The 25,486-nt window shown below is 45.7% G+C and overlaps 2 protein-coding genes across 3 annotated transcripts in view; one reads left to right on the forward strand and one right to left on the reverse strand.

Annotated features, from left to right (window-relative positions):
• The first annotated feature begins 6,443 nt into the window (after nucleotides 1-6,443).
• GSG1 (germ cell associated 1) lies at nucleotides 6,444-21,669 on the forward strand. Its single transcript, XM_045829810.1, is given in 6 exon segments — nucleotides 6,444-6,491; nucleotides 15,907-16,225; nucleotides 17,367-17,414; nucleotides 18,224-18,376; nucleotides 19,004-19,115; nucleotides 21,327-21,669. Coding segments are annotated over 6 exon segments (1,023 nt in total).
• An 815-nt stretch (nucleotides 21,670-22,484) lies between these two features.
• The window catches only part of FAM234B (family with sequence similarity 234 member B), a 32,213-nt gene continuing 29,211 nt past the window's right edge, over nucleotides 22,485-25,486 (reverse strand). For both annotated transcript variants that reach the window (XM_045829707.1, XM_045829709.1), the window contains exon 13: nucleotides 22,485-25,000. In XM_045829707.1, coding sequence (XP_045685663.1) covers nucleotides 24,995-25,000 — 6 coding nt within the window. In that variant the 3' untranslated portion in view covers nucleotides 22,485-24,994. The remainder of the gene's footprint in view (nucleotides 25,001-25,486) is intronic.

Raw genomic sequence — 25,486 nt, forward strand, 5'->3', positions numbered from 1 at the left:
ATGCAAGGAAGCTCCACACTTTCCCAGGTGGTCAATTACCTTTGTCTTACTCCATGTCTTAGGATCACCAATGCAGGGGAAAAAGCAACCTCAGATGGCCCCCTCTCTTCTGGAAATCTGCCCCCCACACATACACATACACAAAATGCATTGTAATGGTGACAGTTTCCCTTCTCCTAAGGGACCTGAAGAGGCACAGACAAGAGACTTATGTGGCATAAGCAACTGATTTTGTCATCAGCCAAGTCAGGCTTCAAGCTCCAAGGACCAGGTATGTAAGTCACCCAGCACCATTAGTGAAAGCAAAGAATGTGAAAGGAGAAAATTGGCAAAATGTGGAATGGGGAGGTGTCAGGGTAAAAGACCCTTAACGCACCAGGAAGCCAAAACATTCAGGAACAGGTCACCTTCCCACAGGGAATCTACATTTGGGGGTCCCCAAACATACCCTAAACACAGCCAGTTGCCACCTAAATGCCTGCCAGTGGCCACAGGGGGCTCTGGGCCAAGCAGTGACTAGTCAATGCAAACACGAACATTGGAGCAGGGAGAGTATATTCCAGCACACCCCCTTCCCCTTCTGGAGAAACAAGTTTGGGTCTGTTGGATCCATGGACAGCACAATCTGTGAGCCAGAGAAAGAGTGCCACTGCGGGGGTGCATCCCTTAAAGTGCCCTGATCAGTGATGCCCACTGGCAGCCAGAGAGGCATGTGTGTGATGCTTTGAATGTAGCTGATTGTCATCTCTGAGAAAAAAGCCACCAATAAAGACCCAGACCTTGGGGGCCGGGGGTGACATCATAATATAGTACCTGTGTAGATTAATGTCTGTGCCTCAGCCTTTACAGTGGGCATACCTTTTATGTATGCTATCTTATCAGATGCTTATGACAGCCCCACAGAGTAAATAAAACTGATGTTATCAACCCCATTGTAAAAACAAGAAAATTGAGGCTCCAAGTGACCTAATGATATAGTCAAGCTCCCACAGCTAGAGAGCATCAGAGCATAGGCTCTGATGTCTGAATTAATGAAAGGCAGCACCTGGAAAAAGAAAGCCAGGAGGCATAACCTACCATCTTTGCTACAGAATCTTTCACTCATGGCACCGAAGGATCAACCCCAGGGAAGTGTGTGCTTTCCTGTGTAATAGGGTCCAGGTCCCTGGCAAATCATGAGCCTCTCCCCTGCTCACTCTCCACGGCTCCCCAGAATCACACTGGGTGGAAAAGTTAATAACAATCCCTGCTGCACTCCCGCACCAATTAGTACTTAATGTATTGAACACCCACACAATCCTGCAGGGCTTTATGGCCGCAGAAGAAATGCTGGCTTTATTCTCAAGGAATTTACAGTCTGAAGAGGAAGTAAAAAAAGATGTATATCAAGTTACACATGAGATAAAATACATCACAAAACACTGGGACTAACAAGAGTACACGAAATCTAATTATAGGTGGATAATGTCTCAAGTGGGGAAAAATTATTAGGGTTTTGCCCTAATTTTACGTCTAAAATAATTGCTTGGACAAGAATATTTGCCTTGCTCACTGTCCTTAGTAAATTAAAACATTTGCATATTTTCAAAGGCAAGATTAGATTTTGCAAGCTTTGCATTTATTACAGCTGCAGCTAATACACTGCACAATTCCTATTAACGTTTTAATTCCTTTTTATGTTGATTATGACTATTAATAATAATGCCCACACTATTAAGTGCTTTATATCTGTAATCTCATTTAATTTCTTCTAAGACGCTATGAAGTATCTGTTATTATCTTCACTCTTCAGATATGGAAAATGAGGATGAGAGAGTTTTTTCAGTTACTGTCGACATTCAGTATCATATTAGTTCAGGTGTGCGGCATGGTGGTTGGACATTTACATAACGAACAAAGTGATCCCTTGGATAAGTCAAGTACCCTTCTGGCACCACGCAGAGTTACTACAACATTATTGACTGTATTTCCCATGCTCTACTTTATGATTTCATGTATATGTGGAATCTAAAGAATAAAACAAATGAACAAACAAAAAGAAACAAACTCACAGGTACAGAGAACAAACTGATAGTTACCAGATAGGAGAGGGGATGGGGACCTGGGTGAAATAGGTAAAGGGATTAAGATGTACGAATTGGCAGTTACAAAACAGTATCCAGGACTAGAGAGATTTTGAATAAACTTGTTCAAAGTCACACAGCTTGTAAACAGAAAAAGATCTGAACCGAGATCTACCTAAATGCAAAGCTCGTTAAAAGGTTATATTTCCTCATTTTAGCTTTATGTCATCCTCATGACATAAGAAAGGTTTTATTAGCCCCGTTTTAAAGATGAGGAAACAGATTTATCCAAAGTTTCAGTGACTTACCTAGAAGGCTGGGCACTAACCCTGCAACTCCATTCTACTCACCCCCATCCCATCATCTTCCTGGGGCACCAGAAACGACTCACAACAAGAGGGAACGCCAGAATGCTGTAATTAGCCTCGAGAATGGAGTGTAAGCAGGAGTGCGATCCATGCAGTTTAACATTTTTCTTTGTTACACATGTAGCGTTGCATCCAAGTATTAAAATAACCCTTTACCCAGTAGCGAATGCAGGTGGCTTGGAAATTTCACAGCCAAGCTGGAAATGACCTACACTTAAGAAACTCCTGTCCTGGACTCTCTCAAAGCCACATCATGCCAGAGATGGTTGGAACCTTGAGAATGCTCCCTTGAACACTTATCCACTTAAAACCAGCAGTTATGTTGGGATAGCTGATGACTCAGCAGACACCAAACCACTGGAATCCCTCTCCATGAGCCCTGTCCACTGTCAAGTTGCCTCCTTGGAGATTCACCTTCTCTGAACTTCTGCCGTCTTTGTTACTCACCCTGGTAAGTTGGGCAAAGTGTGTGTCTGGGCCCTGACACTCCTGCTTGCACAGAACTCTGAGAACTGCAGTTCTGCTGTAAGTTATCAGAAAGCTGCAGTATGATCCGTATAGTCCGATCCTCAGTTCCTCATGAGTAAAACAACATTAAAAAGCTTACTTGACTGCATTATGGAGAGTAAATGAGAAAATGAACAAAAAAAGCCTGCAGTGTGGTACATTGAAAGTAGTCAATAATTGTTAGCTAGCCAATGTTATATTACATTACATAGTTACTAATATAATAATATATTATTATATCAATCTTACTACTACTAATGAGGAGTTTAAATATATTGAATTTAATTAAGAAGAGTGTGATTAATCATACATGCAATTGGATGGTTTAAAAAAAAACAACCCTGAATTGGATCCTTTCTCAGCCAACCAATTATATAAAAAGGAAAAAGCCGAGGGGTAGAATTATTCACATAGTCACTCAGGGTCATGTTGTGCCTGCGAACATGAAGGGGTCGGGGAAAGCAGGCGAGGTCCGGGACCACCAACCTTCACAGATTAGACGGAGGAAAGGCTTGCTGAGACCTTTGCTCCTTTACTCTCAGAATCCTCACTTATTCAACTTTTCTATGCTACAAATTAAAAGTAATAAGGCTCAGAGAGGACCTGCCTTTCAGTAGATAAAACTAGAAAAATTATAGCTAAATTTACACGTACATGCAAATATAATACACATATACTTATTACTTGCATATGGATGCATACACACAAATATATGTGGATGTATATATATATATATTTATGAGTGCATATGTATGTGTGTATAGACATATATCAAAATCACAGCAATGCTTCTAATTCCAGTCCTCACCTCCCACCGCATGGGGTTCCTTCTTGCCCTTGCCCACCCGGATGTTGATGTCCCCTTCCCATGTGACAATCAACAGCACAAATACCTTTCTTCGCCTGCCCAATGCCACATCTAAAATAATTTCAGAATCGCCTAACACATCTACCACAAGATGAATAAGTTACATACACTGAAAAGAATTCAGGAGCTGGTTTCAATTCTCCCCACTCAACCTCACCCAGGGCAGAGGGTAAATCGTCAAACACTGCTGATAAGTTACTTGGATTTGTTCTTTCTTTTGCTTTTTCCTCTTAAGTGTGGTTGTAGTATTTATTTGAAATATAATTGGGTTCATTTGTTTTCAGTTTTAGACTTTTCTTTCTCTTCCCATCTTGCTTTAATTTTATTTTTGAAAATGTAGAACATTAACATGCTTCCAAAAGTTGTAATGATTCAAAAAATATATATTATTTCCAGGGAAGAGTCACTCCCTCTGAATCACTTTCATTCCCTTGCTCCAGTAAGTAATCAACTTCATTGTTTTCTAGTTTATCTTTCCTGTGTTTCTTTTGGTAATAATAGGCAGATATATGTATGTTTTATTTCCCCTGCTTTCTTACAAAAAAGACGGCATACTATATATTCTCTTTTGCACTTTCCATTTTTTAGTTACTATTTCCTAGAAATCATACTATACCAGTTTAGAGAAATTGCTCTCATTTTGTGTTGGGGTTTGCTTTATACAGCTACACAGTACTCCACTGTGGGCCCATGCCGTATTGTATTCAATCAATTTTCCTATGCTTGGGGATATAGGAGGTTTCCAATATTTTACAACTACAAATAATGCTGTAAAGCAAACTTTATGCATATGGATTTTCATATTTTTGGGGTGCATCTTCAGGGAAAATTCCCCAGAAGTAGGATTTCTGTGGGCAAGAGATAAATGCACATGTGGTTTTGTTAAATATTGCCACATTCTCCCCCATGGAGGCGTTACCATTTTGGCTGCCCGTCAGCTGTGGATGAAAGTGCCTGTGTCCTCCCAGCCTCATCAACAGGGTACATTGTCAAGCTTTCTAATGTTGCCAATCTGACAAACAAGACAGGACATCTCATTGTAGTTTTAATTTGCATTAATTTTACTATAAATGAAGGTGAACATCTTTCATGTAGTTAGGGTCATTTACGTGTCTCTTTCTGTATGAATTGCCTGCCCTGAATTTTATAATACACCTTCATACATGTTAGGGCTAGCCCCCCATCAGTGCTCTTTCTTTCTAGTGTTTTTCTAGCGAGTCTCGTGCACTTGTTTTTGCACATGAACTTCAACTTGTCTTACTCTTTTAAAATGTTCATGGGTTATTGTATTAGGGTTACATTAAATTTATAAATTAACTTACGGAGAACTGACACCTTGATCAAGTTGAGACATGCCAAGAACAAGACATGTTACTCCTTTTGCTCAAATTATAAATACATCTTAGCTCATTAAATAAAATAATATTTATTGAGCAGCTATGATGCCCCCCATGCTATAATGAGCACTATAGAAGTAAAAATGTAGGTTCTGTCCTCAGGCAGCTTAGAATTCCATGAGAAAAACAGACTAACACACCTAGGGCAATGCAAGCCATTCAAGACCCCAGGTAAGAAAGCTCTGCATTGCACAGCCAGACCACACATGCTCTGCAAGCTCAGAGGAAACGGAGAGAGATGAGGGCTAGAATTGCAAGAGAAGACTTTTGTCTGGTTTGAGATTGGAATCATGTGCCCCAAAGTTGTGTGGAATTTAGGTGGGGTGACAACAGAGAGAAAGGGGTCCCAGTGAGAGGCACCCAGGTGAAAGCTCAGATGTAGAACGAACGTGACATGTCTCACAGGACAGACTCTTAGCTGCAGGAGTGAGGAAACCACCACCCCTCCGCTCAAACCTCAGTTACATCTCAGTGCTAATAGCTCCCAGATCCTCATTATGTCCTCATTAAAAGTACTGAACCTCTACTAGGTTTCCAGATACTAGTCCTTGAGAATGGTCATTTCTGCACATCATTACCTTTTCAGGGAATGGTCTAGAGCTGTGCTATATCCAGTACAGTGGCTACTAGCCACATGTGGCTCTTGAGCCCTTATAATGTGGCCAGGGTCTCTGAGAAACTGAATTTCTCATTTTATTTTATTTTATTTCAATTTTAAAAGTGGAAGCAGTGGAAAATATTTTTCTGTTGAACCCAACTTCATTATTTGATGACACTGGTCCAGAGCCTTCCAGGTCAGTGTGGTCTGGTCGGTATCATGTGGGAGCCATCGTAGACCCGCAGAATCTGCTAGTTTACAAAGATGACACCCCCCTCCGCAGGTGATTCTTATGCACAGTCATAGAAACACTGAGCTAGATGACTCAGAAGACATTCAGGCCTCTGGTAGGTACTCTAGAGTGGCCCCTGTCTCTGTGGGGTTGGGGGAGCAGCAGGGTGATCCCTGCCTATCACTATGATGTCACAGAGAAACTCTTGTGTGTCAGCCAGCCCCGCCCCAACTGGTGTCCTAGCTGTAGGACATCCTTTCCATCGTCTCCAGCCCACCTCATACCACCTCACCCCTCTGCAGGCAAGAGGGGGCCTGATTCATCTTCACAGTAGATACTCATTCTACACACCAGTTAAAACAGAGCAGAGGAGAAGCTGAAACATCTTTGACTCAGAACTTCGAAAGTGAATGAGCAACCCCTCTCAACTGACTTAAGATGTTTGTCTCACCCAGAAGGTAGGTACCTTTATTTTTGAAGTCTCATGAGTAGCTTCTCTTTTCCATCTTCTTCTATTAAAGCTTCTATTTCTTCTTCCTTTACCTCTTCATCTTGCTTTTCCTTTCTGCTCCCAGGGCTTCTTAGTGCCCCTAGCTTTTCTTTATTTCCCTCCATCTGTATGATTCATGTTGCCAAAATCTGGCCCCTGCTGAAAGGCCCAATGGTGGTGACAACAAAAGAGATGTGTATCATTCTATTGAACTGAAAGAGTACATAGACATTAGATGCCCTGCCAGAGAATGGTGAGGCAGCCCCATGGTCCTGCTGGAAGCCAGCTCTGGCCTGGAATCTGCTGGAACAAAAAAGAAGAGCATGACCTTAGGCTCTTTTGGTCTCAGGGAATCTGAGAGAATCTGCAGAGAATCCTTCCAGACCCTGGAAGACCCCCACAGCCAGCAAAGATGTCTTGGCTTCTTTAGGGTAAAATCCACATCTAGAAGGGACTTGCCTCCCATTTGGAAAAGTTGGGAACTGCCAACCTTCAGCTCAAAGGACTCCTAAGAAAGCAAGAGTTTTCATTACTATTTGTCTTGCCTTTCTCAACAGACAAAAATTAAGCTTATGGTTAGCCAGAAACACACACACACACACACACACACACACACACACACACACACACACACGGCAGTCAGGGGTGTATGCTCTTCATTGGTTGGAAGTTAGGGATCTCAGAAGAAAGGATAAGACAGGACCTAAGAAAGGGACACTTTGGGGACTGCAGAGCAGAGCTAGTGATTCTAAAGAGCCATCAGAGTCTGGGCTCAGACGGCTCCTGGGCTCAGAAGCACCCAAAAGTGAATAGCTCATCAATAGAAGAACCCTCAACAGTGGATAGGAATTACAGAAAAAGCCAGCAAGAGTAAATTTTATTTTATTTACTATTAGTTTAGGAGGAGAAGCACAGAGGGAATATGAGAGAGTCTGTTATCAGTCTTGCTGTGAAGTGTAAAGTACACTAATCCATTGCCTCATTCTGTGTAAATTTCCATAATCTGGCCTGCAAAGCGACGTTTGATACGGTGCTATTGTGCCCTCGCGAGCGGCAGCCTGCGGTGAGTCAGGCAGATTTGCATATTGACTCCACCCTAGCATTGTGGTCTGGGCGAGTCAAACGCTCCGAATCTGATTCCTCCTGTCTAGAAGGAGAGTGACCACCCCTCTCCTTCTGGCTGGCTGAGCGGATTAAATGAGATGCTTGGGAACAGCCCAGCAAGGTGTCTCGTACAGAGTGTGGTTTCCTCCCCCATCTCGTAATTTACAGTCTCCTAATTTACTTCCAAGGACACAGTCCCTTAATGCGAAAAGTGACTAGAACTCGGATACGCTTAGGGATTCCTAAATTTGGTCCCCAAATTTAACCTGTTAGATCCACGAAGCGAGGCAAAGACAGCCTTGTTTTAGAACAGGAGCCAGGGACCTGTGCCTTTGGGGGAACCGTGGGAGCAGGGAAATGCCTGACATTGGGTTCCCCGACAGCACGGCACCTCCCAACCAGGAATTGATCTACGACCCAGTCTCCGCACTCCCTCCGCCAGGCCTCCCACTCGGCGCCCACTTGGCGGCGCCCTCGGCCACGCCCGCTTGCGTTCTTCGGCCCCACAGATCGTCCTCTCTCCAACGGGACCTCGCAGGTTTCCTCTGGGAGGGGCCTCGGGACGCGGTTTTCTTTAGACGCAGGAGGACGGAGAGGAAAAAAGGACCCCAGCTGCCCGCCCCGCCACGCTGGGGATGTCCTGGCACTGGGCGGCTTGGGCGAGGCGCAGCCAAACAGTTCAAAACACTCTCCCGGTGCGTCGCCGGGGTAACGCGCGCCCGTTGCTAGGCGATCCGGGCGCCGTAGTAAACCAAGTGCTGGTTGTTACTCATCCAGGAGGGGCGCCGAAGGGAGCCGGCGGGGACTTGGCTGGGCTCTGGCACCCCGAGCGGGAGGAGGGGAGAGCAGGAAAAGAAGGGATGAGGGCAGCTCACAAGAAATAAAAATGGGGCGGCCCAACCATGCCTGTGGGCAGCTGCGCCTTAGGCACCCCTCAAGAGGCCACTTGCGTTAAGCACCCCAGTCTCGTCCCGCCCGGTTCCCCAGGAGCCCGCAGTCCCAGCAGGCACCAAGGGCTCTGTCACCCGCGCGTGAGCGGTTGCCCCACAGGATGTACACAAGTGGCTGACCCTCTGATTTCACTCCAGCTGCTTGGGACATTGAAGAAAGGCGGCTTCCTCTACTGGAAATGACTACTAGAGCTGAAGTCCTCAAACAATTACATTAAAAGCGGAAAGGGAAAGGCGACAGAGAGGAGAGGCCTTAAAATGCTTTTCTTTGCTCCTTCCCACTGAACATTAGAGGTGTTCCCAGAACTTGGGACCCACGTTAGGAAGACAGGGGTCGTTTTTATTCCGTGAGCAGCTGAGATTAACCTGAAGCTGTGAGGTCCCAGAGCTGTGGCCAACAGTGATGTTAATGGGCATTTTGGTGGCATTACCTTTCCCTTCCAGGGTCAAAATGTCCAGTATGAAGACCCCCTGTTATCTTCATCAGTGAATGAGTCAAATATGAGGCATTGAAGTAAAAAATAATAATCATTAGAGCTGCAAAATCTCAGATGGTTCAATATACATCACCCATAAGGGCTCTAATCCGCAGGGAATCACTGAGCTTGGGAAAGAACAAAACATTTCCAATCCGTCACCAGCTTCTGAGCAATGTGTTTGTACCCTGGTCTCTGTGAACTACAGATAATGCTCGCTCATGAGATCATTGCTGTTTTCTGGGCTTTGGTCACCAAAAATCAGGAATGTTTCCACAGGTGGGAGGAAATGTGTTGGCAGAGCATCTGTGCGATGACACCAGGGGTGCCTCTGTGTAGAAAGGCAGAGGCTGTGTCTGGGGGACCTGTGGACCCTCCCTTTAGCTTCTCACTGCTGTTGTGCTTGTGAGTCGGGGATTTGTGTCTCCTTTAGCAATATGCAGCTGTTGGGACACTTTTCTTTATTCACATCTTATCTATACCTAATAGGCTCCCTTAACTGTATGCATGAGCCTCATTTCTATTAACAAACTTCACTCATTCATGTACATGAGACATAGCTAGATTTTAAGGGTCAATGAATGACACATGGCTGCTACTATATCTAGCTACTTGAAGTCAAGTGAGCATAACAGACAAGTAAACCATGCGATGAGTTACATGAGGCACACAGTGAGTGGCGCACGCAGGAGCAGAGGACAGGGGCGTGTAGATGAAATCCAGTGAGAGTATACACATTTACACTCCCCTCCAGCTTTTTATCTACTAAGTAACAGGACGGAATTAGTTCATGGGACATGGGTCAGAAATCTGACTCCTGGGAGAAGGGCAGAGAACGACTGCCCAGGAGGGCAAGTGAACCTTTCTTGGGAGAAGATGCCAGTATTGATATGTTGGGAAAAAAACCCACTGGATCCCTCAGCCCCAGGCTTTGACATTAGGGAAGCTGTGTGCTATACAATCTTTTCTGGCTCAGCATTCTTACCCATTGTTTTAATCACCTCTTATCTACAGTATACTTAAAAAAAAACACACAATAAATTTGAATTCCTGTTTACAAAGTATGTGTGAGTGTCCCAAGACCATTGTTTCTCTTTATGGATACCTATGAAATTTGGTCGTGTAGAGAAACAGTGCAGGGAACAGTGACTGAGAACCTGAGCAAAGATAGGTGGGTCCCAGCCCTCGGCTTTGTGATGTCATCAGTGTTGAGCTGCATGTCTATCCCTGTGGGATCATCCTGAGATGGTAACAGTCCAACCTACAGAAGTTAAATACTGTTTTGAGTTGTGGGATCTTCTTGTCTGTGCTGAGTCATGAGCTTCTGAGCTGAGCCTAATTATATTTATGTTGCATTGACTAGCAATTACTTCTTCTGTTCTAAGAGAGGAAAGAGAAGAAAAGAATATTAGCACGCCTAAATTACAATGAAAGGAAGTGAGTGGGATGCTGGGCTCTGATTTTTGTGGCCAGGCAGAGAAACGCATGTTTTGTCAAAAGAGGAAATTAGATGTTGTGGCCCAGGAGCCTTGGGGTGGCGATGAGGGGTGGAGGGTATGGTTCTCAAGATTGGTCACTATTAGTGGCCAGCCAGCCAGAGAGCCAAGCATGCACACAAAATGCACAGCCTCCTAAGGGGTAGATTCAGGCTCTGAGGAGGCCTAAAATAATATAATTTTGGATGTCTTCTTTAAGAAAAATAATACAAAATGACGAGTACAAATTATGTAATAGGGTCTTGGAAGGGGCCCGTGTAAGTGAGGGACAACGAAGCTGAAGTATCATTTGTTTTATCCTAAATCTACCTCTAGGTCTCCTCATGGAAGACTCTGCCATTTCCATCCCCCTTTCCCTGGAAAAGGCAAATTTCGGTATATGAAAGCAGAGGGGGTGCGGTCTATGAGCAGAGGCAATAAAAAACCAAAGACACAAGAGTCTGCCAAACAGTGACTCAGGCAGGATATGAGAGGTGTCTGCAAACATTTGAAGGGTGTCAGCCGAGAAAGGGGAAAAGAAATGTTCTGAGGTGGACAAGGAATGAGGGATACGATTAAGTACGTAAAAATGTGCACAGAATTCATCAGGAAACATTGGCTAGCTGTATTTTCTGATTTAGTGTTGTTGCATTTCCCGTGGGAAGCACTTCAGGGTCAATTGACTCACTGGAAACTGAAATTGGCCACAAAAATGTGCTACCAGGAAACAACCCCGAGTCCATTCTGAGCCCTGAATTCCATGAGGCTGACACGAGTGTTCTATAGATTAGGGCGTAGGGAGGAGGCCAGTGGAAGAAAAAGAGAACAATCCAGCAGGGTGGAGCCGCCACCTCCACCCACATTTGCTGACTGGTTGGGGAACACGTGACTAAGGAGGGAGCAGTCCGAGGCGAGGGTGCCACCCAGTGTTGGAATGAGTACTGCAGCCAGGAAGCCAGCGGCCAATTCCACCATGAACAGTAACCACGGGATTCCCGCTCCCTCATCCAAAGCAGAGGCGGTTCTGTCGACATGAATTAGGGGCCACTGGGTGATCGGGGAATCATGCCTGGGCACAAGCATATGTATGTCAGAGATGCTGTGAACATCAGTCTAAGAAGAACAGAGAAAATATTAGGTGATGGAAGTGAGATCCAGAGAGGCTCATTTGGCTAAAATAATAGATTAATTCAACCCCACTGAGGAGAGCCTGACTTTGATTTCCTAAACTAAGTGCACAAATATAGAATGGGAAACACCACGACTTGGATCGTGAATCTGGAAGAGGCAGGGGCAGTGCAGGGCAGGGAAGAGAGCATTTCATTCAATGTAAGTCCACAATGCGTCAAACAGGTTTTATTTTTACAGTATATTAATTCCCTGCTGATGTATTTTCCAGTCTGTTCAGCTTTTTATTGGTTGTTAGGTCCAAGTGGCGACTTCCAAGTCCCTTCCATGTGGAACCAGAACAAGAAGGCCGTCCCTGGATGTCTACTAGGAGTGTCCTAAAATTACAGATTTCTGGGCCTCACCCCAGAATTAACATGAAATCTCAGGATGGGGCCCTGGAATCTGTATTTTCCCAACATTTCCAAAACTGTTCCAATGCTTAGAATGCTGAACTACTGCTTTTGAATCAAGGAGAGGTCTCGGAGAATCTAACAATCAAGACAAGTGATTGTAATGGAATCTAGGAGGTGTTCTGAGAGGGGTGCAGTGTGACAAGGACAGAGAGGAGGGAACTGCTCTTAGGGAGAAAAGAAACTCTTTTGAGGAATGGGTGACTTTCACACTAGCCCTGAGGACAGGCAGACCACCAGGCGGAGAGAGAATAAAGACCTTCCCGGGCGGAAGGGCCCTGCAGAGGCACGGAGGCCAAGCATCCACAGGGTGTGGAGGAAAACGCACGCAGGTGCAGCCTGTCTCCCCGCACTTGTCCCGGCTGATTAGCACGGCTTTTGAGAACAGAATGAACAATTTGTACTTCTAGGTGACTGGCAGCAAGACTAGATGCAATCAATCCCCTTATTCATTTGTCAGATTATTTTTTTAAGTTTTAGAAACTCTTTTTAAAAATATAAAAATAAAAATTGTCATTCTTTTGCCTGAAGATCGGGAGAGAAGCAGCAGACAGCCATGGCATGGCTGACCCTGAACTGTACTCCTCTCCTACCTGACTCCACCTGCATCCTCACCCCCACCCCATCCAACACGCTGGCTGTCTCAGAGTTCCATGTGAAGGGACGAGATTAACAGTCCTTATTCAGGATGCTACCTGGAGGGGGAGACCACTGAAAACACAAGAAAGCTATTTCATATCCATGGGTTCTAGGAAGCCCTGACATTGCAGATAATAGAGCTTATTAAATGGAGAGAAAACCCTCCACAAGGGAACGGGAGCCTTTGTATTAATGCCGACCCTGTAATATTTATGTCTGCCATACAGTCAAGCCCACTGCATTCACACCAGTTACCTGGGAAATGGCAGGGAGATGGAAACTAAATCATCATTTACTTTTTAAACAAACTTCCCTCTGTGAATGCAGGTTCTTGCTCTTCTGTGATTAATCCCAAATCCACAGGCAAGCTCTCCTGTGTAATCTCCCAGAACAGCTGGGCCGTGACTATATTATCAATTATTAAATGCCTAAGTTCTCTGCAAGGCAGTGATTAATCATGAGGCACTCCAAAGGGAGGGAGAGAGAAAGAGAGAGAGAGAAGGGAGGAGTGGTAGGGTTGGAGGGTGAGGGTGGGAAGGCTAGTGTTCAATCTTCCAACATTAAACCAAAGAGATCTGGAGCCTAGACAGCGTTCTGCAGTCCTTCCAGACAAACTGCAAGACTTTGACCATGGCCAAGGTAACCAGCTTCCCCTGACTCTTTTAACAGGCATGCCTGTCTCATCAATTTGTTGTCTATGTTAAACCTGAGTTAATTACGAGTTTTTCTGTCAACCTATGTTGACGGAAGAATTAGTGACATTTTGGTACCTATGCACTTCCTAATGATCTGAACCCAAGGGTCAGGAAAGCCACTCTTTGTCCCTTTTCTAGAGTAGAATCATCTTGGCATGGGGCTTGTCAGCACATGCAAAGATATAACTTTTCTTATGGCTGCTACTTCTTCAAGATCACCTTAAGGAAACCACTGCAAAATTAGATTTGTTCTTCCAGTTCAAGAGGTATGTGGATTCTAGAGAGGAAAAAAGCATGGTTGGAGGGAGAAATAAAATATGTGATGAGGGGCATGGTACTACAGTGTTGAAGATAGTTCTTGAAAAGGATCTTGAATGGATTCCCATTCAATTATCAAGCTAATTCTCAAGTGAGGCTCCTTGTGTCTATCCTTAATGGAAACCCCTGGAAGTGACCTCTTTGGACTTCATTCCAAGCTCTTTGCACCCTTTGTTTCTTAAATCACTTGTTCCTTAAATTAGTTGTCACCTTGGTACAAGGAGTGGGGTTCATTATTCTTATTTCTGAAAAAAAAAAACAAAAAACTGCAGAACCTACAAGAGCGTGTAACTTGAAATAAACTGAGGGTAAAGTTAAAATCTGATGTGATGTGATGATAATAAACAAGTTTCCAAGCCATATAAGATTGAAAACAAAGTTGCTGGAAATGCAGAACTGCCTAAATCTTTAGACAAACTGATTAATGAAGATGTTTTACCTGGAAATTTATTTCCTGTTCAGGCAGTGGATGTGAAGATAATTAGAAGGTATAACTCATAGTAAAAGAATAATAACTAAAACCAATAGGATTTTCATAACTAAAAACAAGATGAAAACATTCTCTCTTTCTCTCTCTCTCTCTCTTTGGACAGGCCGACATATAACTTCCATATCTGGCAATATAAGATCTTTCTTCTTCCAGGTGCTGTGGTTTTTCCGTCCTTACCAACATCACCCAGAGTTTTGCACACTCTGACCATTCTTGGTAGATTTAATTTCTTTTGAATGCTTAAAAAACAAAGACCAAATTAGCAGACTGCTTTCCAGAGCATATTTCATATGTTGGTTTTTATATATACATGAATGTTGTGTATTTCTTATCGCCATAAAATAATCTGCACTTTGTCTGTAGCATGCACTGTTTTAGCCCTTGTAAAGTCTACACAACAAACTGTTACATTTCTAAGATAAAGTTCTCTGTTAAATGTAGAAAATGCTAAACTGGAAATGATGAGAGAGGCAGATTAATGGGCCTATCCCATTTAGCGATGGCTTTATTTATGTCTCTTAAGCTAAGCAGATTTGGGTCTGATTAATTCTGCTATGAGACATCCCCTGGAAAGCTCAAAACGGTTTACTTTAAGAAGCATCTGTCAGCAGCTAAGCGTGGGCTTCTTTTCCGTTCAGCATGTATTAACACAATGGTATAAACCACTCCATAACACAAAGTGCAAGACCTGTCAGATTTATTTTCCTAAACAAATCCGGCTCCAGCTCCACACTCTCCAAAGTTGAAACGTCTGATGTCGGTCATTTTTCAACCAGCCAATATCTTCTCTCAGACTAACAGTAACTAGGTGAGGGGCTCCAGCCAGAGCCACACGGACCACAGATCCTTCTGCTTCCACACGCGGTGTCCCAGCTGTGAGTCGGGTGTGGCTACTGCATTGAGCCATGGCAATGCCCTCTAGGTTCCCCTCCACCCATCAAGGTCACCTTTTGTGTGGCTCCGTGGCCACGACACTCGGTGTTCAGCTTCCGCGGGCACCACGCAGCCATCTCCTATTTGATTCGTACATCTGAACAGCAGTGGGTGAAAGCTGGTGCCCTTTCTGAGAGAGAGAACCACCTCCCTCAGAACCCACAGCTCCCTCGGCTCTCCAGGGCTTGCATGAGCCCCACATCCCAGACGGTCCACTGTTTCCTTTTATCCTCAAGGCCCCGAAGCCTCTATCTGCACCCCAGGCCTGTGGTCCAGCCCAACATGGACTGACAGGACATACCCCCTTCACTCCTCTCAGAGGATGCTATGATGCAGGGGTGAGGACACCGAAGGCTCGCTGCACCATCATAACACATAGCTCCGCAAGTCAGTACCTCCTAATGCAGACAAAACCAAAAATAGTTACGAGCAAGAGCATTTATAGTGCTCCCAGTACTTTTTCTCAACCTGATATATATACTAGCTTCAGTGGCTTAATCACTTTCTGACCAAGGTTATTATCCTATGCTGACTCAGACCATCCTCAGTAAGCATTTTAATATAACAAGCTCCAGCCACTCCTGCAGCCAAGCTTCCTACCACAGGGCTCCTTGGAGGAAACCCCCAGCGGCTGGGTGAGCCTGAGGTTAGGGAGCCACAGGGAGGGGTGTCTGGATCTCCAAGGCTCTGGAATCAGGCTCTCCCCTTGTTTGTCTGTTACAGATGGAGCTCCCGAAGGGCTTCTCTGGCCAACGGACATTCCTATCTGCCGTCCCCATCCTGCTATCACTCAGCCTCTCCACAGCATCCCTGCTCGGCAACTACTGGTTTGTGGGCACACAGAAGGTGCCCAAGCCCCTGTGCGGAAAAGGTCTGGCAACCAAGTGCCTTGATGTGCCAATGCCCTTGGATGGGGCCAGCAACAACACACCATCCCAGGAGGTGGTGCAATACAGCTGGGAGGCTGGGGATGACCGCTTCTCCTACCCCACCTTCCACAGTGCCATGTGGCTATCCTGTGAGGAAACTGTGGAAGAACCAGGTAGCCCCTTCCCCCCCACTCCCTCCCTCGCTGCCTGAATTTTCCCCCATGGGATCTTATGCAGACAAAGGACCAGGGGGACGTCTGTTGCTCTCCCGACACCCCACTGGCCTCACTCCAAGCTCAGCATCTGCCACCTCTCTACTGTGTCCCTCCTCCTTAGGACTCCCTTTTAATAAGATCAATAATCTACCTGGCTTTTCACTTCCTGCCCATCTAGTAGACTTTCTGGTTTAAAATAGTGTTACCTTTAAAGGGTTCCATTTAGACTTTCACCATTGTAAGACTTTCCATTCCAGCAAACCAGAATTGCTATTTAGAAACAAAACAAGGAGAGATGACTATTACAGAGAAAGCCCTGCGCTGCCCAGTTGTGACCTTATATGGATAGCCTCATTTCTACAGGCCTTGATTTTCCCATTAGTGAGATGGATCTGAGTAGGTCGCCCTTCCTCCTCCTCTTTGTCTCACAAAGTGTTTTCTCCCTCTAAGTACTACTGTGACAATTGTTAAAGGAGGGGAATGTGTCCTGTAAGGACACATTCCAGACGCTGAAGACAGACCCTCCCAGGGCTCCTGGGTCAGCATGCGTCCCCAGGGGAGGAGGGGCAGTTGGACTGAAGTCACCCTTCCCACTTCCTGTGCAAAGCATTAATGGGGCACGTGGTAGTGGAGTTTTTCTAAAGCACAATGTCATGGACAATTTGTGATCTGCTACTTCTCCTGGTATGGGCTAAGGGGAAAAGAAGATAAATGTGTGTGTATTTACACTAATATTGAGGTTATTACTGTGCCACTGAACACAGCTCCAACCCCAGTCCCTTAACAGTTTAGAGCCATCCAGACCAGTTGTACAGCGGCAGGAAATGGTATTGGTTAGCACTAGGAAACATCGTTGTCTTCATTATCAGGAACTGAAGAGAGAGAAATTAATCTTGGATGGCTCTTGTCTATACCCTTTACTCATCCACACATCCTTCACTGCTTTCAGAGGGACATGGACTGCCTGCCTGCCGACGCTGGGCAGGCACCGTGTCAGAGCAAACTGAACGGTGCTGGCCCTGGGCATGGGGCTGGGGAGAGACTTCCTCCCAATTTTCCAAGGAGGCGCCTCCAAGAAGCTGCCCCTTGTCTGTTTCAGGGGAGAGGTGCCGAGGTTTCACTGAACTCACACCACCAGCCAAGAGAGGTGAGAAAGGACTACTGGAATATGCCGCGTTGCAAGGCCCACATCACCCCACTGTCCGATTTGGAGGGAAGCGGTTAATGGAGAAGCCTTTCCTCCCCCACCCTCCCTTGGGGCTTGTGGCAAGTATGTGGGTTTCATAACAAATCTAGTTGTCATTGAGTTTGGGGGCTTCTCTGCATCTAAATTGTGCTTCGATCTCCAGCTTTTCTCCTCTTCCAGCCCCATGGGTGACACAGACTCCTTCTAGAGCTGACTTTCATTCATATGCAGGAATGCAAAAACAGGAACAGCCGTGACAAATACGCTCACAAATAGAAAACCACTGCAGCTCTAGCCTACTCTTGTTGCCAAGTAACGAAGTTGAAAGCTTAGGTTTTTCCTTTTTTTCCTCCAATAATTTTTTTTTTAACAGAAGGAAGAAGGGGAGGGAGGAAGGGGGACAGGAAGGAGGGAGGGAACAAAACTGTCCAAAATTAAGTAAGAAAAAAAAAGAAATAAAAATGAAAAATAGCAAAGCTATATTATTACAAGATTCAGATGACTTCTCAGATCTCTCCACAGTCCACAGTAGTCAAGTTTACTTGATTATACGTTGGATACCGGGCAGAGTGAGAGCGGTGGGGTGATAGCAAAGACCCCAAATGAAGGAACATTCCCACCTGGTTTCGGGTCTCATCCTCCCCTTCTCTGCTGCTGCGAGGCTTTCCTCTTCTAACAGGCAGTATCTAACGTCTCCTCTCACTGTTCACCCACCGTTCCAGTTACCTGACTGGCAGGGTGACGGAGCTTCTCCCTCCGGTTTCTGACAGAGATCCTGTGGTTTTCGCTGGGAGCCCAGTTCGCCTACATCGGACTTGAACTCATCAGTTTCCTCCTGCTACTAACGAACTTGCTGTTCCCTGGGAACCCTGGCTGTGGGCTCAAGCTGAGTGCCTTCGCAGCTATTTCCTCTGTCCTGTCAGGTAAGCGCCCCCAAAGCTGGGGAGGTGGGTGTCCCCCGCTGCCTCTGAAGCACTAGCTGGCGGGCTGCAGTCTGCCCCACCCCCGCCAGGGGAGGAAGGAGGAGCCCGAAGGCAGCACAAATGATGGAGAAATGAGATACATTGCAGGCACCTTTCATTTTTAATTGAGCTAACATGTGGAATGTTGTATTGGATCATTATGTACTTTATGCAGTGGAATTTTTTTATTTGCAAATTTTCTCAATGTGTAAATTAGTTTGGATTACTTTTCAATTGTGACATACACACAGCTTTTCAAGACTGCTGGCTAAAGAGAAACATATATAGCATCAAGAATAAAGCTCTCAGTAGGGGTGTGAGTGGGAAGAAGTACAGGCCCTGAGTGCAGCATTGACTCACACCTTCTGCATAGCTCTAAACCTAAAGTCTGGGGCGTGCTGGTGCAAAGATCCACACTCAGAAAGTCCCCATTACAGACCAGTCTTCCTGGAAATGTGGCGGCACAGGGTGATGATGGGCACAGGCTGCACCGGACACAAAAGGAGGAGGTCGCTCTGAAACCACGTTCCCTGCAGATGGCAACGTCAGCCTTTCTCTGAGGGTGTTGCCTTCCTGTTCCCCCTGTAGGCCTTCTGGGGACAGTGGCCCATATGACGTATTCACAAGTCTTCCAGGCAACCACCAACTTGGGTCCAGAAGACTGGAGGCCACATGCTAGGAATTATGGCTGGGCCTTCTAGTAAGTGCCTAACCTTCTCCTGAAACTTTGACCCCTCCTCCAGCCAACCTTCATTAGATTTGCTTCCTCAAGTAGTCAGTTACTTTGTTTCCTTGGCCTCCTCTTCATCCCTCCTCCCAGAAGCCTGTCAGTCAGAGGGCTGGACCACGGGGCCACACCCACTCTTCCCCCACCTTCTGCGGGGGGTACAGAGAGGGCCCCTCTACCTTGTTGTGTGAGGCCACTGTCCAGCTGGTTTCTGCTGGTACAACTGCAGCAATTGCTTCTTGACCTGATGAAGCATGTTGCCCGTGGGAAATGAAACTGATTTTGTATGGCTTGTGAAAATGATACCTTATATTTTGAATATTTTATGATTCCAGGTATTGGAGGACAGAGAAATGGAGAATTAGTCTTGAAATTTGGGTTGAATTCTGTTCCCTGTGAATGGCTTACTCTTCTCCTATAATGATGAGTAACTCTACCTACCTCCATTCTTATTCTGCCCAACTGTGCTATAAATAAAACTTCCCCTACAGTCATTCTCTACCCCTTAAAAAACTAAGGAGTCAGTGATTTTAGATTTCTCTTTAAAAAGGAAAAGCAGCAACTATGACAAAACAACTAGAGTCAAGGTAAATGTCCCCTTGCTTAAAAGTTTCTCACTTTCTCCCTTGAAGAATACCCTATTCAACGCACAGGTGCAACTTGAACTTACATTAACTATCTGGGTAAGTGCTAAGTGCTGTAACAGTACGGAAAAGACACAGCCCCAGGCTGGCGTCTCTATGCTACAGTAGGCAACATGGGCAGCTCTGCATGTCTGTTACAAGATCCTGTCCCTTTTCTCATGATATAGTCCGTTCCATCTGACCCAGGAGTCTCTGATCTACAACTCTAGCCACCACATCGGTTTGGCTCATTTCCCAGACCCATCGTTCCTCACCTTTTGCTTGTCTTCAAGCCATCCTTGGCGTTACAACTATGGAGCTCAGGCTCGGAACTCCCATCAGAAGCCTCCCCAGACTGAGTCTACTCAGTCTGTCAGAGGCAGCGGACAGGAGCATGCACCAGCACGTGGTCTGGCTTTAACCATCGTCTGGCCTCATGGAATCCCTCACAGCGTCCAGTTCCCTGTCCCACCCAGAATCATGGGGAGATTTAGGGGTTTGACTTGTTAGGTGTAGGTGTTTAGGACTGTGTTTGATGAAGTTCCCTAATGTCTTTTCTTCTTAATCCTTTAATCTCCTCTTAATCTCCAGCTTCACTTCCATCCATTACAAACTCCCTTAAGCCGAGAACCATACTGTTTTCATAACAAATTCCACTAGTGCAACCTCTAGTACCTTCAGATTTGCAGTGAGCACTCCCTGAATGGCCCTCAGAGACGCACCTTTGTGGGCCCTCAAAACTGCTAAACTCAAAGCAAGGGAAGATGGAGGAGAAACGATCACTCCAGCACCTGAGTGAAGAAAGCTCTGTGGCAGGGTGTGGTGGGGGGAGACGGAAGAGGAAGGTATCACACTGGGCCAAGTCCACTGTATACAGCCAAGCTACAGGTTTACATCAAAAAAGAGGCACACCAAGCATAAAGAGCACAGCAATAACAAGTACGCAATTCAGTGAAAATGAATCTGTCAAACCTCTAGTCTGACTTAAACACTACACGCTTCATTCTCTTTCGCCACGAGACATCCAGAGTGCACCCTGCTAAGGACGATGGACTCGGGCCTCTTGCCCACAGTTCTCTCCCCGCAGCGCAGTGGAAGGACCCTGGATCCTTAGGAGGCACCAGCCTAGTTTACTAGTGGGAAGGAATCATGGTATTTTTCTTTCTTTCTTTTATATAGCAATACATGTATACACTTTATTTTTTATTAAATCTTTATTGTATTTTTTCCATTACCATTTAGTCCCTATACCCTCTCCTCCCAGCAATCACCACACTGTTGTCCGTGTCCACACCCCCAATAGCTGTCAATCTGCTCTCTATGAGTCTGTCTCTATTTTGCTTGTTAGTTCAGTTCACTAGATTCCACATGAGTGAAATCATATGGTATTTGTCTTTCTCTGACTGGAGAACATTATGTCACTTAGCATAATGTTCTCCAGGTCCATCCATACTGTCGCAAAGGGTAAATTTTTTCTTTTTTTATAGCCAAGTGGTATTCCATTGTGTAAATTCCCCATAGTTGTTTTGTCCACCTAATTTTTCTGTATGTTTGTCCCTAGCATGGCCTGGGTTTCCTTCACCTGCTGCATGGCATCAGCTATTATCACTTCCAACACATACACCAAGCTGGTGCTGGAGTTCAAGTGCAAGCATAGTGAGAGCTTCCAAGGAAACCTGAGTTACCTGCCGCTTCACCACCAGTGCTTCCTCCAATAAACGTCAGGCGCAGCCCACCCTGGGGGCCCATTGCCCAGCTACCACCAGCACCACAATCAGCCCATCCACTCTGTCTCTGAAGGGGTTGACTTCTATGCGGAGCTACAGAACAAGAGATTCCAACAAGGCACCAGCCAGGGGTTAAAAGAAGAGCTGGCTGGGTCATCTGTACAAGAACAGTGTTAGGAGTAAGTGGGCTTGGAGAGCAGGCTGAGCCCAACCTTACATGTTTGTTATCAACACGTGAGCAAGCCAAAGTCTGTTGCTTGAGAATGGTTTTTAGAGGTTAAGAACAAGGGTATGTTCAAGTATAAGTTCAAGGGGCAGGGTGGGGCGGGGGACTGGCAGCTGGGTCCCACTGCTCCCTTTCCTCTTATAGTTCTGTCACCTTTCACCACCCGCCTTATCTCACACACTCACTTCTCTCCTTTACTGATTGTTATGTGCCGGTTCTCTGCTGAGCAACGGGGACAAAATGAGCAGTAAAATGCAGCTCTCACTGTCTAGGGGCTTGCCACTCTGGTCACCTGTCTGGGACTTGGAGAAATGGAGGTGGGCAGATCAGCGGTCAGTGACCGTGGCTTGGTTTCCCAGGGTGCACTGGAGTTTCCTGGGAGTCACAGAAGGGGAGACAAAGGTGCTCCTAGGAGCTTTGACATGTTCAACGGATGTCCCTCACCCTGTCTATTACACTTTCTGCATACACACAGTGGACACCCGATAAAAGTTTAATTAAATATTATCCTAGAAGCCATTAGGAGATGTACAGAGATGAAAAGTCTCCCACCGCATGCAGAGACAGGCCCACTTCCAGGAATGGCCTGCTGAGGCTATTTGGACAGGACTATGGCTCCCCAGTGGAGAGCCACACAGAAGACGTCTCCAGGGAACGAGGCCGCAGCATACGCCCCCTCTGGATCCCCCCCTTCTCACCCATCTACAAGGGAAACAAACCATCCTTCACAGCTAGGAAGAATGAGAATGGCACACACGTGTTCCCATACACAGTATTTATTTGTTCTGTAACAATTCACATTTTAAATAGTGCTTCCTGACAATATACCAGCTGGCTCTTTAACAGGGGCAATAAGGATAGCAATTCACATTCAAGGGGTTGGTATCACCATACCACGCTAGAAGGGAGAGTAGAGACCATCTGGGGGATGAGGAGGATGTGGTCTAGGGTAGAGGGGAGGATCTGTGAGGGAAGAAAAGAGAAGAGATTGGGAGGAGAAAGACTCCTGCACTTGCAGAAGTCATTGCTACTTCTAGGTAGTTGTCACATGGGCTATGCTGGCAAAGCCATGTTGGGAATGAAGAAAGAAACCTTGGTGGGCGGTTCCCAGCGAGGAAAAGGAAGTTGAGAGATACAATGGACAAGAGACCAGTACCTGCACTGGTCAGATGGAGCTTCCCCAATCTTTGCCACCATTTCCACCCTCTGCACTCACTGCAAGAGGAAGAAGACACCTAGAGCTTGTACTCTGTTTAGCAAAGAGAGTCAAATGTATCACAGTCAAAATAATCCAGGTGAAGTTAGTTTGCAGATACACCATGAAGAATTTAAGGACTTTATGTTTTTTTAGCTTCCTCCACGTGTTTCTGAGACTCACCCAGCATAAATACAGTCTTCTGCCCGAAACAATCCCCCCAGATCAGGTCCTCAGGAAACACCTTCGCATTTTACTCCTGCCTCAAGTGGCTGCCTTCCCAGAAAGCCTCAACATGGTGGAGAATCAAGTTTAGGCCTAGAGGGCTTGGCCCAGGCCACAGGACCACCACCCACGTTTTAGCTATTCAGTCTACTATAAATTAGTCTTTAGAATCCTCTGCTAGACCGCACTAGATCCTAGGCTCCTCTACCCAGGTAGATGCAAACCCTGGAAGTCCGTCTGGAATCATCCCCACACTCCAGGGTATGCTATAAATGGCCCCAAGTTTACAATAGGTTGACCTACACGTGACCTCCAAAATGTTAAAACCAAATCTGCTTTCACAGGCGTACGGCAGCAAGGTGTCCAGGAAGCTGGCAAGGCCAACCTGCAGGCCGGGCTAGTGCCTGGGGGGAGTTTTGCTACCAACCTTCAGTTATGTTACAATGCCTACCAGAGGGGCAACATTTATATCCCTTGAATTTAGGGTCCCTAATTTTCTGGAATCTCTACATTTTCTGGAATTCCTTTATGAACATAAGCTAAGCAGATACAGGCTCTAATAAAGAGAGAACCTGAGTTGCACTCAGCAATGACCTATCCACATCATTCAAGAAGGAAAGCAGCTCTTCTGCAGCTAACGTGGGGTCTTCTGCTGAATAAACAATGACCTAGGAGTTTGGGAGAGAAACTGATAGAAGTTATATATTTACAGAGGAGAAGGGAGAATCACTGGAGAAAATTCTATAAGAACTTAACCAATTATAAAAGTTATAGTATTTACATAGGAGGTTCTCCTCAAAATACAGTGCTTCAAAGGCTCTACAAGAAAGGAGATGTGCAGGGCACGCTGGCTGCATACCGGACTCAAGAGCAAGAACAAAAGTCCAAAAACAGCTTTGCTCTCATGCAAACAAAGCAAAAATATCCCTGATTAAAAGAGCAAAAGAGAAGCAGTAAGGAGAACACCTGGCAGAGATGCTAAGAAAGCAGAGTAGCGATGGAGCAGAGAGAAGATCTGCCTCCGTTGTTCCTGACCTCGGTTTTCCTCTGAGCTGAGCACAGCGTACACATTCACCGCAATAAAAAAGATCATGACCAGCAGAACAATCCAAACCACATGGTGACATGTGGACCTCATCCCTGCCCTCCTTCCGACAGGAATATGGTTACTGTATGGTCACTAAATATGTGAGCATGGAAGTGTGAGGCGGCAGGACACAAGGCAAGGAAGGGGTGAAAATGCTTAGCCGGCTGGCGCGGTCTCCCACTGTCAGTGTTGCTCTCTGCTGCGAAGGCTGGGAAGGAGCCGAGGAACAGACGGCGAGAGATAAGGAGAGAAATGATGAGTGGCCCTAAAAATCAGCTGTGGGCCATCTGGAAGCCTTAAGGTGACCACACAAACCAGATGTATTTTAGGACAAGAAACTGGGTCCCTGGAGCTTAGGACACATCTAGAAAACATTTCATCACAACACTGAAAAAATACACGCATGGCATAATACAAAACAAAATGTTCCAGTGAAGTTCTTCACTAGACTTTCCCAAAAGAGTTTATAAATTAGACATACAAAAAAATAAAACATAAGATTCACATTTCCAAGTTATCTACAGAGTACCTGATTGGGGGGGGCGGTTAATGCACATACTGAAAAAGTAGGTCAAGTACCCCAACCAAATGGCTCGCGCCGTAATCAAAGAGCTCCAGCGTGCCTTCCGCAGTGCTCTGCGGCAGCCGCAGAGGGGGTGAGGTGAGGATGCAGACATCTTCCTTCTCTCCAAAGAACCGATTTTGTACTCACAGCGGAGGGACATTATCCATTCTGTTCACTCCGTCTCCAACTGAAGACTCCATCAGACTAGACCTAGGCAGAAAGGTGAGAGTATCAGGCAGTGACTTTAATCTTTTTCACGGTAGGGAAGTGGAGGAAGCCTCTATTTTCCTGTCCTTTTTGTAGCTGCAATAGCTCATAAGAGGCCCCCCAGGAAGGCCCAGAAACTTCATATTTTTCCATGACTACCTCTTGAATACTGAACTAGACCACAGTACTTGGGGAAAAGAGGGGCTTTAGCATTTTGAGCAAGATAATTCTATGCAACCGCCCCAAGCCCCACATGTCAGCATCACTAGCCCCTGCTCAGAAAATGGCAGTAGTATCCACCCCTTTAGTCCCGGGTGCGATGAAAACCATGACCCCACCTTTCCAATGTCCCCTAAGGGAGACAGCACCACATTTCCAGCTGAAAGGAACTGAGTACTGTTTCTCAGTGGTGATGCAGCACCCTTAGAAAATAGCGCCAGTCCTAAACAACTGGTTCTTGATATGTGGCTACTCAAAAAGGCTTTCTCT

This window comes from Phyllostomus hastatus, unplaced genomic scaffold (genome assembly GCF_019186645.2).
Source record: "Phyllostomus hastatus isolate PE091 unplaced genomic scaffold, TTU_PhHast_1.1 phas_scaffold_93, whole genome shotgun sequence".
NCBI lineage: Eukaryota > Metazoa > Chordata > Mammalia > Chiroptera > Phyllostomidae > Phyllostomus > Phyllostomus hastatus.